The sequence below is a fragment of the Perognathus longimembris genome, chromosome 16, assembly GCF_023159225.1.
Source record: "Perognathus longimembris pacificus isolate PPM17 chromosome 16, ASM2315922v1, whole genome shotgun sequence".
NCBI classification, from domain to species: domain Eukaryota; kingdom Metazoa; phylum Chordata; class Mammalia; order Rodentia; family Heteromyidae; genus Perognathus; species Perognathus longimembris.
This window is the reverse complement of record NC_063176.1, coordinates 9,885,840-9,899,065: the sequence shown is the minus strand read 5'-3', so window position 1 is coordinate 9,899,065 and position 13,226 is coordinate 9,885,840. Positions and strand designations below refer to the sequence as shown.

General features: G+C 34.6%; 1 protein-coding gene across 5 annotated transcripts in view; it reads right to left on the bottom strand.

Annotated features, from left to right (window-relative positions):
• Adgrl3 (adhesion G protein-coupled receptor L3) overlaps positions 1 to 13,226 on the bottom strand; it is a 648,664-nt gene that overhangs the window by 46,805 nt on the left and 588,633 nt on the right. For all 5 annotated transcript variants that reach the window (XM_048363857.1, XM_048363853.1, XM_048363854.1 and 2 more), the window contains one exon: positions 11,679 to 11,770. In XM_048363857.1, coding sequence (XP_048219814.1) covers positions 11,679 to 11,770 — 92 coding nt within the window. The remainder of the gene's footprint in view (positions 1 to 11,678; positions 11,771 to 13,226) is intronic.

Below are 13,226 nucleotides of genomic sequence, written 5' to 3'. Positions count from 1 at the left end.
ACAGTTGGAATAAACAAAAACTACTATGAACTTGGGATGTAGCAATATTTAGCAATCTAGTTGTGATGATTAATCATTCATACCATGGTCACTGGTACTACCTTCAATCACAGAACATTCTGACAGTGTGCTTTAGTGAACTGGGGTAAAACTAGCTGGCACCAGTTTTAGTTCTCAAGGTACAAACATCATGGTGTTGAGGGTCTGTATGGACATGTAACATGGACAATAACTGTCAGTATTGATGTTTGATCTGTGGAGGACTTTTCTACTAGATGGAGGCTGAGGAGGGGGTATTTGTTCTTCCTGTCTAGTATGTAAAGTGATCACAAGAAGACAGCAATATTGGACAACAAAAAAGGTAAATATTGCTATTAGATATTTTGTGCCACTTTGTTAAAATGCTTTGAATATCATTTTAGGGTTCACCAATTGTTCGTATGTTGGAAACTCAGTTCCTAAGGTAGTAACAAATACGACTAATGGCATCTTTAAGAGGGAAGTCCAGATGAAGGGGGAGGGATATAGCTTATAGGGGGCATCACACATGAAAGAAACGAAGGTAGTTCTTGAAGATCCCTAACTTTCTTCTTGAAAAAGGGGTTTTATTTAAAAAGGGAAAGGGGGCAAGCTAGCCCCTCTTGTTATGTGATTCCTCTGCAGGTGCTACTACTATGTTAGTCTCTCAGAGGTGGTGGTCAAGCAGCCAGCAGCAATGGAAAGAGGCAATACCATGATGTTTGGACTTTATGTAAGCCAAATAACACCCCTCCTCTTTCTTTAAAGTAAGCTGTATCAGGTATTGTGTTATATCAGACAATGGACTATTTCATGCTCTCTACTGCTTTTGCTTGGGACCAATATTAACATCCTCAGACCTCTTGTCTCTACTGCTATTCACTACTATCTCCTGCTGTGCGCGCAGAAGGGACAAACACCAGTCTGGTTTTTATGAATTCTTATCTTCTTACAGTATGGCTTCCCTTTAATGTTCTGAAAAACTCAAACCTGAGTAGGAGAATTCTGCTGGAGAGAGACAGACACAACTTAAAGGAATATCTCAGGAACGTCAAATCTCTATGATACTTAGTAACGCCTAAGAAGCCAAATGCATTTTCTCAGTACATACGCTGCTCTCCCATTCTTTATAGGGTAGATTTCACTCCATCGTATCCTATAGTGTTAATCCCCCTTCCTATTCTAAGAGCTCCGGCTGAATTTCATCTACTAGTTTCTTGAAAAAAAAAATAGGAAACAACCGGACAGTTCTAAATGCAGGGCTGGAATAGCCAGTCACCAGTCCTTTGCATGGCTTCTACACATCCCCTATCTGGGGGTCCCTTGACATCATGTTCCTCCATTGTCTTTCTAACTAAACAATGATCTCCTTGAGTGGTTCCATGGAGGAACTCATTGCCAGTACACATCAAACCTCTGAAATCCCTTCTTTTAATCCTGTCAAGATTGATGTGATAAATCTCTTGGTAATTGTACTTCTTTGGCTGCCCAGATTTTAGGGTTTATGGTTTAAAGTGTTAAAATAACCAAAAGGTTTTTTATTTCTTTTAAACATAAAGTCAGTGGCAATTAAGTATCATTTCAATCCAATCAAGGATGGGATTTTAAAATTTAACTATGCCCTCTTCAAAGGATTTAGAGAGAAAAGAACAATTTCACAGAGGTGAAACTCAATTGAATATAATTATGGATATATGTCGTGTTATGACATAGAGTTCACGGTGATGATCAAAGAACGGACTACGGAATGTCTGAGTGAATCCTGATTTTGGTAATACCTAGTAGTGAGATTGTAAGGAGCGTTCAGGTCTCAAAATATCAAAGGATTATTTCATGCATTAAATAAATTAACTTGAAAAAGCCTAGAAAAATGCCAAGCACGCAGTAAAAATTCATCATATCCTTCTTATAACTTTATACATTATTTCAAGTAAAACATTTCACCTTTACAGCTAGTGTTACATCAAGTGCAGCAATTGTAGTTCTGAAGGCAGAAATCAGGGGCCATTTTCTTTATTTCAGAATCAATGACCTCAAAATCTATGACTAAATTTTTCCTTTTAAAATGTTACATAAAACCTCTACTCCTTAATGCAATATTTTACCATAAATATCCCCATGAACCCTTCAAAATTCAAATTGATTTGATTTGGGAGGGCAATCCTCTCAGTCCACCTTCACTTATGGAAACCTTTTCAAAACATGTTTTAAAAATCAGTATTTTGACTGATTTTTGGTACCCTGGATATTGAACCTATGTGTATTGGAACCAGAGAAGGGAAGGGGAGTGGAGAGACAAAGGATAAAAGATACAGCAATGCCACAGCAATACTTTCAAAACTATATCCTGTAAACCAACGGTACAACTCATGGAGGAAAAGGGAAATGGGGAGGGGGGGAATGCAGTGGGGGGAATGAGGGAGGAGGTAACAAGTTGGATAAGAGATGTATGCACTGCCTTACATATGAAACTGTAACCCCCCTGTTATATCACTTTGACAATAAAGAAATAAAATTTTAAAAAATCAGTATTTAGGCCCATTATCAAGTTGGTTTACCTACAATCCTTAAAACAAGTAACGTTCTCAATTTAACAATTCCTATAATTTCAAAGAAATTCATGTTAGGAAAAGTATGTTACTTGTTAATTCTGACATGCCAAGCTGGGTAATTTTTTATTGTTATTATCTTTAAGTAGTTATACAAAGGAATTACCCTTTAACCAATCAATTTCTAAGTAAAATACATCTTGATAGGCATCACTCCTTTAATCCTCCCTCCCAACCATCCCTCCCAACCCCAATCTGCCTCTCAATTTTCCTAGTTTCATAGATTATGCATTGATTATGAATGCCTCCCTCCTTGCTGTCTTTGTCTCCTTAAGAGAAAAAACTCTTAATATCTACTAAACTATGTTATATATGAGACATTATATATGGCCTTGGAAATAAATCTTATTTTCCACTTACAATTTTGAAGAACAATAACTCTAAAGTCAAACTTCAATTGCTATTAAAAATTAAAGGCTCAAGTATACTGAGAAAATGATTTAATGGAGTTCAATATACAATACCCTAAAATATGTCACCTGGGGATTTGAGAAAAAGGGCAGAAGCAGGGACATCTCTTGTATCTTCCCTTCCTCCTGTTTTCTGGAAGCAAACCATGAAATATAATTCTCTCATTCCCGAGAGATTCTCATTCCAAAGGGACCATCACTAAACCAGAGGTAAGGAAATCCATATACTTAAAGAAACAGAGGTTCCAAGAATAATCTGAATGAATAGGACATGCTAGATAGCTTATCCCATGTTTATGGCTAGTAGGTAGTACTCTTTGATCCTTTAACCATATTTCTCAATAATCTAGGCACTTCATCATAATTAATATAAATTATGTATAAACTTGGCATAAAACATACATTCCTTTTGCATATATTTCTGAAGTTACATCATGTAAACCTTACAGTAAATAAATATTTTTTAAAATTCATCTATCTTTTTATTTATTCATTTAATCTATTTTGGGGATAATGGGGTCTTGACTATGAACCTTGAAATAAGTAAGAAATCTATTCTTTCCCTAGAGATTCAAATGTTTTTATTTATATTTGGAATATTGCTTAAATATCTTGGGATATTATCTTGGGATAATTGTTCATAAACTTAAGCTACATTAACATGAATATGTTTTCAATTTTATGAACTTATTTTAGAATAATATGCTTAGGTTTCACCTAAAATGAATAAAAGGGAGTATGGTGGCAGTATTTTATGCACAAATATGAATATAGAATAATGAAGGTTATAATTGTATTAATAAGGGGGATGAGGGAAAGTGATAATTGAAGTTGGTGAAGTACATTATATACTTGTTCAGAAGTTGCACCATGAAACACCCACTGCGCAACTATGTATGCTAATAAAAAACCTTAATTAAAAATGCTGTCTAGGGGTTGGGAATGTCGCTTAGCGGTAGAGTGCTTGCCTAGCATGCAGGAAGCCCTGGGTTTGATTCCTCAGCACCACATAATCAGATAAAGCTCAAAGCCAGAAGTGGTGCTGTGGCTCAAGAGGTAGAGTGCTAGCCTTGAGCAAAAAGAAGCCAGCGATAGTGCTCAGGCCCTGAGTCCAAGTCTCAGAACTGGAAAAAAGAAAAGAAAATTTGTCTGTATTCACAGCTTTATGAAACTATGGCTGAAATGCTTTTTAAAATGAGGATTATTAAATGGGCTTAAGTTATAAAGGTAATCAGTAAAGAACTCTCTACAACATTACCAACATCTTAGTTTGTTTGCATCTTGCCTGGTTGTCATAAAAATACACCTCCAACATCACTGTGACTATATTTCTCCTCAGACACACGTGGATTATTTATGGTTATATGAAGTCAACATTTCCAGTAATGTCTATCGACACACCAAGAAAACAGAAGAAGAGTAGGAAAAATTAGGTGAAGGACAGATGATGCACATCTTCAGGATTTCCTAATGACGATTTCATCTTATAATGAAGGAAACAAATTTGTTAATGACTTTAATTCCAAACACTAGTGTGTTAACTGTACGTGTGGACATTAAAAATAAAATCTGATTTAAAAAGAAAAAAATAGTCCTCATATATTTTGTAATAATTTAGTATTTTTATGGAAGCTGACCAAAATGAGGGGTGGAGGGCAGTCCTGGGCTTTGAGTTGAGGGTAGCTCACTTACTATATTCAGTATTTACTACTTTTCTCTTACAAGGCTGCTTTTGCTGTTTTTGCAATTTGGCCTCATAAACTTTTCTGCCCAAGCTGGTATTGAATTGTGACCTTTCCATTTTCAGTCTCCTAGCTCACATTACAGATGTGAGCTACCAGCATCAAGTTAAGTGATGTTGTGCATCAATAAATATGTAAGCTTATCAATACATGTATAGTATGCCAATAAGTAGGTAAAATAATTTCAAGTCTCTGAAGTTGTCATTTTTATGTAATAGTTTTGATGGTGATAGATAAGCTATGAATAGTCAATTATAGGGCTATAAGCTATTTTTAAGTTTACATGGGGTATATTAAGCTTCTTTGTAAAAATATAATTCAATACTTCATTTTTATTACTATCTAATATTTCATTATGAATACAAATGTCCTAAATTAGTTTCTACACAATTCACTTAGAAAAAAATAAATCTACAAACATTTTATTAAGTGTACTTCAAGCTAGATGTATGATCCTCATGGGAGTTCAAACATTTATATTGTTGCTCTGGCTGTTGTTTGAAGACGAAATAATTAAAAAAAATTAGGCTACATATCCTTATGTTGGCTGTAGAAAGATAGATAGATAGATAGATAGATAACATAGAGAGAGATTAATATGTAGGACAAGTTGATAAATTACAATATAATTGTGTATCTATGTTTTAATTATGTTAATTTGCCTTTGGTTTTAGAATCTAACCAACTTTAACTCCATAAAGTATTAGTGTAATACAGTTCCCTTTGAATATACTTCTAACTTGTTTTTACTAACACTTAGGAACATGGTCCTAAAAGTAAAAGTTACCTTCTTCTAAGGTGTAGCAAGTTATTATGGATATTATTATGGTTGAACTTATTTTTTCTATTTATCCCTGGAGCTATATAGAAGCTTTCTTCGATTTCTTAACAAATGGCAGGTGTCCAATCTCATGAAGACTAAATTGTCTTTACTTTCCAAAACCGAACTTGGTATTTATTAATCAAATGGGGAATTTTACCCCTGGAGCTAATTCTTTGGTAATAAGATAACTCTTGTCTTGAAAAAAGAAATGCTCATTTTATGTATACTTTTAAGGTAAACAAAGCCAACTAGAGTCTAGTGGGATTTTGATTGAGACTGAGCAATGCTTCACCACTGCCCATACAAAGAACTGAAAGCAGCAGAGCATCACACACTGATGAACACTAATGAAGCTAAGCCTGTTGTGGTGGTGCATTTGTAGAGTCTCCACTATTTCTCGAGCTGAGTGCAGACTGTTTGAACCCACTAGTGGAAGAACTGTCTAGGTGACAAAGTAAGACCCATGTAAAACCACCACAACAAAGAACAATAAGACTATCCTGTGTGAACACCAGTAATATGCTGTATTTTTACACATCTGATTGTACTCATCTAAGACAAAATTCTGAGACATATAGGTATGCTTATTTCCACTTCAGAAGAAAATAAAGAAACTACAAAGCTATACGACAACATGTTAAGGACTGAGCAGAACTAGAAACTCTTAATTCTACTCAAACTCAAGTTATTGCTCTATTCTACCTCCGCCTTTCATTGGTAAGTAAAAGATACAAAAGGAGAAAGGAAAGGCAAAGCGGCATCTTTAAACCAGCCAACAAAGTGGTGACCCATGGCAAACATTAGGTAAGGGGAAAGACCAAATGTCCAGGCACAGAAATTTGAGGGCTGAAACCTGTCCACAGGGAAAGATATAGGAAACAGGCACACAAATCGGCATACATTTTCATTCCTAGGACTCAAACCTCTATTGTTGCTATTCATTCTTCAAAATAAGTGGTGATGTTAATTAATAAAAACTATTTTTGAAATATTTTAAATACTTTGTAGTAAAAGAAATGAGTGAGCATGAAAATTGCTGGTGTTTTATTTTGAGTATAATTGTTGAGTATTTGAGCAACTCTTCACAAATTGAAGTTTTGTATTTCATAATGCATCAGGTATGTTGCACAATAATTTTGGATGGTAACAGTTTAATAATAATCTGCTTCTTATGTACATCTATTATTTTTAATTAGGTTAAAATTATTTTTGCTACGAGTTATTGTATGTTCTCTTTATAATGGGTGAGAAACTCAACCGGAAAATTTGAATTCTTGGAATTAGTTTTTACTTCTCACAGTAATTACCTACTTTGATGAAAAGAGACAAATTATAAGTAAACAACCAGAAAATAGGCATGTATTGTTTACTTTTAATTACTTTTCCAGTTAAACCTGAGAATTGGGATCCTCATTTCCTCTGTAATCATTGGTACAATTATTGTTTATTGTTTTCAAGAGTGTGTTCTTATACAGTAAGGAGATAGCTACCCTCACAGGAGTTTATGATGATAACTCTGCCACTGTTTAGAAATCAAGAAACAACTACTTTTAAACAAAACACTAGTTAAATTATGGTTAATAGGAGCTAGCCAGACAAAGTGTTAGGGAAGAGAAACAGTACACATAAGACCACAGACCAAAGACAGCACATTGAAAATGGCAAGAAGGGTACCTAGAAGAAAAGAAAACTGAAGAAATAGGGAGATAAAGGCAGAAAAGTTTGGGGGATTGGGATGGATCAGAACTTTAAGAGTAATGGGGACGTGTTACAGAGTTTTACCCTGAAGACCTGCCTGACTGAGTTAATACTTTTCAGATCTCTCTAGCACCTGAGAACAGGAGCAAGTCTGAAAATATCTGCCTGAAAATAAACACTGGCAGTGGTGATGAGGAGAAGGAAAGTAAATTGAATAGCTAATATGTGTTTAGAGAAAGAGTAGACACACACACGTGTGTGTACATACAAACATACATACATATCTATCAATCTATCTATCAATCTATCAATCAATCAATCTATCTATCTATCTATCTATCTATCTAGAATATGAATGAATGCAGTTGTATAATGAGAAAGCAATAAATATTTGGTGAGTGAATTGATTTAGAAAGACATTTCTATGGAGTTCTTGTGATTCATGCCTGAAATCCTAGCTACTCAGAAGCCTGAGCTCTAAGGATGGCTGTTTGAAACCACCTCAACAGGAAGGTCCGTGAAACTCTTGTCTCCAATAAACTACTTGGAAAAAGCCAGCAGTAGTTGCTCTGGTTCAATTGGTAGAGCCCTAGCCATGAGAAAAAGAAGCTCAGGAATAAGTCCCAGGCTCTGAATTCAAGCACGAGGACTGTAACAAATAGAAGAGTGAGTGAACAAAAGAAGAAAGAGAAAGAGAGAACGGAAAGAGAGAGGGAGAGGGAAAGGGAGAGAGAGAGGTGGAAGGAAGGAGAGGGAAAGAAAAAACACACACAGAGAGAAATAGAGAAGAAAAGAGAGGCAGACTGGGAAAAAGAGGAAGAGAAAGAAAGACGCAAACAAAGAGAAAAAGAAAGAGAAACAGAGAAGGAAAGAGAAAAAGAAAGAATGAAAGAGAAGAAGCAACAAAAGAGAGAGAAACAGGTAAAGAAACAAATGAGAGGAAGGGAGGGAGGGAGGGAGGGAGGGAGAGATAGTTGGAGGGAGGGAGGACAAGAGAAAGAAACAAAAGAAAAGAAAGAAGGAAGGAAGGAAAGAAACAGAAAGAATTTCCAAAAGGCCTAATGTGGTGACTTTTTTCTTCATATAGCAAGGTGGTCTACCTTTTTTAGCACTGCAAAAATATATTTTAAAAAATTACCTCCCTCCCTTCAAAATACCCATCAAATTCAAGAAAACACTTTTAACTTTCATGCCTTCCTACATATACCAGAAATTATTAACAGACAAATGACGAATGACTCTGTAAACAGAATGCCCAACATTACTCATATCATATAAATATACATGTTATACATGCAATCATTTTAGTTTCAAAAAGTTGTGAGCTTTTGCATCTTGTTTGATGTTCCTTTTTTCTTTCTCAATTAGGCCCTGCTAATTTTTTAGCCCACTTTTTAAACAGTAAATGCAACGTGTTTAAATATAGTTAAATTTCCTTCAGATTCTATGGAGTAGTAAATAACATTTTTTGAGATATTTTATCTCTCTCCAACATGGCCCCTCATTGTACAGAAGATCATGTATCTTATTCAAGGAGAGTTGGTAGAAATCTCTCAAACCACTGCTCTACCTTGGTTCTATTCGTGAATCTATACTACCACTGTGGTTCTTTAATCCACCCAGTCTTGGTGAAACCCCTTCTCTTTGCTGGATTCCCTCAGCTTGGTGGAGGAATGTCCTCCTGCAAATCTGACACCCAACGTAGTAAAGTTGTCCTACCTTTTCTTGGCATCTCACTTCCTGCAATTATTACACTTCTTCCTTTATTCCTTTCCTGAAATTCTTAACCAGATACTGGTTTTCTTCCATCTCAAAATCATCTTCAATACCCTTTCTAATAAATACTCTGCTCTTTTTTGTTGTTTGAGGTTTTTTTTTCTTTTGGTATTTTTTTTTCTTTCTGGCATTGTAGTTATCACTTATTTTTTTATTTGTTTGCTAATTGGATGGGTAAGTAGTTTCATTATTTTCACCACTTTAAAACAAAAAAGAAATCACAGCAAAATTAAATACCCCAAAACAATATCCTAGCCAACAGCTTATGTTTTATTTTGTTTAGGCATTTATTTATTTTGCAATATTGAGACTTAATACAGGGCACTCAGAATTTTAGACAAGTGACTACAACTGAGCTACATTCACAGTCTATAGCAAGCTTTTGAGACACATTTTAAATCAAGGTATTCTCATTGAAGGTTTTATTTTGTTTTGTTTTTTGGGCTTTACTATATAAAACTCAATAACATCAGTTGTGACAAAATATAATTATTAGCTTTTTTGTGTTTTATTGTTTGTCTAAACAATACTACCCATCGATTTCACCTAGAGAAATAAATGCAAATAATGAGCAAATTAACCTTTTAAAATGTCAGTACTAAGTACAAGTTATTAAGGAAAACTCTTCATCTTTGTTGGATTGGAAAAAAAATGTTGTAAAACTGCATTGAAAATATCTTGTAGAATAGGATAAGGAATAGCATTTTCTCTACTTTTTAAACTAGTAGAAGGTTTATATATATATGCATATGTATCACTGTTTTTACTTATTTCTGGTAGTACTTGAATGAAATCATAAATGATAAATAACAATTTGCATGTTTTTCATGATACAAGGTAACAGATATAAATGTATAGCTTTTTCTCACTCAATAAATATATTCCATGATCATGAGTATATATTTTGTGGGACTATTTGACTTACTTAAATTCATTTTTATGATGGATATCCTATGGAACTAACATTATATTTTAGAATGGAAATTTAATTGTACATAATTCAACAACAGAATGATTATTGTGTCAACGAAGCAAAATTAAGAATAATAAAAGGCAATATTCATAGTAGCTATTCTCAGTTTATGATGCTTCTATTTTTCTAATTCCTTGCTTCTCTCTTGCAATGAATGTAGACAAATTATTTCTTCATTGGAGTTAACTGTTTAGCATCAGTAATACTTGCCATTAAAATGTTTGGTATATTGCCTTACTTTTTTTTCCCTTTCCTTTTCTTTCTTTCTTTTTTCTTTTCTTTCCTTTTTTGGTGCTAGAACTCAGGGCTTCATAACCTGATTTGGTTCACTGTCTCCTCACTCAAGGCAAGAGCTGTACCATTTGAGTCACATCTCCACTTCCTTGTTAATTTTTTTTTTTTAAACTCTCATTGAAGACCTACCGTGGGCAATGCCAGTGGCTCTAGGATGGAAAATGAATGACAGCTGCTGTCTGAAGTGGTTAGTAAGGACCTGCTAGTTACAGGTGGCGGCCTGAAAATCTGAATGCACATTCATTAAATTCGTATTTTGAATGTACATTAAATTAAGCTATTAATCCAAATTAACACGTACATAAGAAGACCATATGGAAATCTAATTTGTTAAATCACATATGTTAATAATGAAAATGCACCTCACTACTCCTGGTACATATATATTTATCTTTGGTTTCTTCAGAAAATGTAAATTAACTGTATTTTGTATATGTTTGAAAGCACCACTTATGTTAAAAGTTAATGTGAATATTTTCCTGTCTCCACTGGATTAGGCTAATCACAGCATAGAGAAATAGTACTTTAAATGTGAGAATATAACTGACTAAAAAGATACTTGTGGAGAAATACACCTCCCAGGAGGTTGTGAAAGTACATCAAAGGTAGCCAAAATTCAAACCTAAGTATTTGTAATTCAAAGTAAATTTGGCTATTCCTAGGCTGAAAAATCCTAAATCCAAAATGCTGGAAAATCCCCACATGATGCATGAAAATATTTTCAGATTTTAGAACACTTTTAATTTAAGATTTTTATAGTAAGAATTTCTCAGCAATAAGGTCGATAAAATACTCCCAATTTAAAAAAATACCTTCAAAATATGAAATACCTTTGATGCCAACATTTCAAATCAAGAATACTGAACCCATACATGCATATTAGGTAAGATCCCCTCCTCTCCATAGGAGAAGACAGTAAAAAACTATCCATGTTTGACACCTAGGGCTTCGTTTCTAGTGTTGTAAATTCCCACTTTGATACTTACAAGTGCCATCTTGTTCTCATCATATTCAAAGTAGAGAGGAGAGTGTGAGGGAAATCATGTAGTCTTTACAGAAAAATTGACTATTCTATTCAGGAAACTGAATCTCTTTAGAGGACAAAGTGAATATAGATCTTGCCAAACACTTTTATTTGGGAGTTTAGAGGAAAAGTAGGTACGGTAGAGCTGTATTGTACTGTTTTTAGGCACTTCAATAGTCAGTAAATGATCTTATTCAGCATAGACAGTACATTGACTTTCATTATAATGTAGTCATATTGTTTTGACACAATAAAAAGCAGGCATAGCTTCAGAGTACAATGTGTAGCAAACAAAAATGAAAATCACTTACTTGATATTATCGAGGCAGCCTGATTCAGGTTTCAGTATGGCAGTGTGATGAAACATTTTATATAAAGCAATCCCAAGGAAGATTACATTAAGCTGGAATGCAAAAAAAAAAAAAAAGTAATGTTATGGCGCATAACTACAGTAAAGAAAAAGACAAGTCTATTTTCTGTTACAAATGAATTGTTCTGGGAAATTAGTATTTAGTGCACATTTAAGGGAACTGGATCACCAGTGCCTGCCTAGTATTTTAGTAAAGGGAAAGGAGCCAGTTGGAAGAAGTTGGCACAAAGTTCTCTTTGTGCCCAAATCACAGAAAATCAGCAGCAGTTTAGAATGACAGGAAACTGCCCCTCCCCGCTCCTGGTGTCATTCAGAGCCTGGTGGTTGCTTGGTTTGCTACCTACTTCTACTCTATCACCTGAGACTCGCCTTCGGACTTGCTTTTTGTGTTTCTCTTTTTAAAAGATGGAGTTTTGTGGGTTTTTCTGGCTGAGTTGGCTGCAAACAATGACCTTCCATTTCTGAGCTTCCTGAAAAGTTAGGACTACAGGTTCTCATCTTGATGGAGAAATCTTGAAACACTCGAAGCCTGGTGTATTTTTGTTTAATAAACACAAGCCACACACAAACAAATATTAGGATTTCCCTAAGGGGTCCTGACTGTTCCTGCACCCTGAACATTTCATTGAATTTATTTATTCAAACACTATGTTATAAAAAAAATACATATAAAATCAACACATTTTAAAATAGATACCTATTTTTATTCTTAGAAGGACTAGAAAGTGCTGGTTAAATTCTGATATTACAATTTGTCATGGTCTTATTTTATCCTGAGGCCAGAGAAAGCATATGATTTAGAACCAAGCCTTCCAGTGTAAACTACCTGTACCATATACATGTAAACTGCACAGAAAACCCTGTATTACATTCTCCATTTGCACCAGATTCATTTATAGGTTCTACAACTTGGAAATGGTGGATCCTAGGAAAGTGCAATTTAAAAGACTCATTGAAAATGTCCCTACAATATTGTTTCACAACCTTTATCATTCATTACTAAATCAAAACCATCTTAAAAGTAAAAACCTTAGGTAACAAACAGTACAAGAAATGTATCTAATGCCTAACGTGTGAAACTGTAACCTCTCTGTACATCAGTTTTATAATAAAAACTTAAAAAAAAAAAGTAAGATGTATTGGCTCATGCCTATAATCCTTGTAAGACCCAAAGATACCAGCTGAAAGTCAGTCAGGGCAGACAAATCTGACAGGGCAGACAAATGTCTGAGAGACATTTATGTGCAAATAATCAGCAAAGAGAAAAAACGAAACAAAACCAAATAAACAAACCAAAAAGCAGAAGTGGAGGAGTTGCACAAGTGGTACAATGTCATCCTTGAACAAAAAGGCTAAAAAAATACAAGACTCTGAGTTCAAGCCCCAGTACTAGCAAACATACACAAAAATCTGCACTGGGAGCTAAATAAACCTAACTTGAACTGAGTGCATTTGCAGGGGGAAAATGTGATCTTATTGACATACCTGC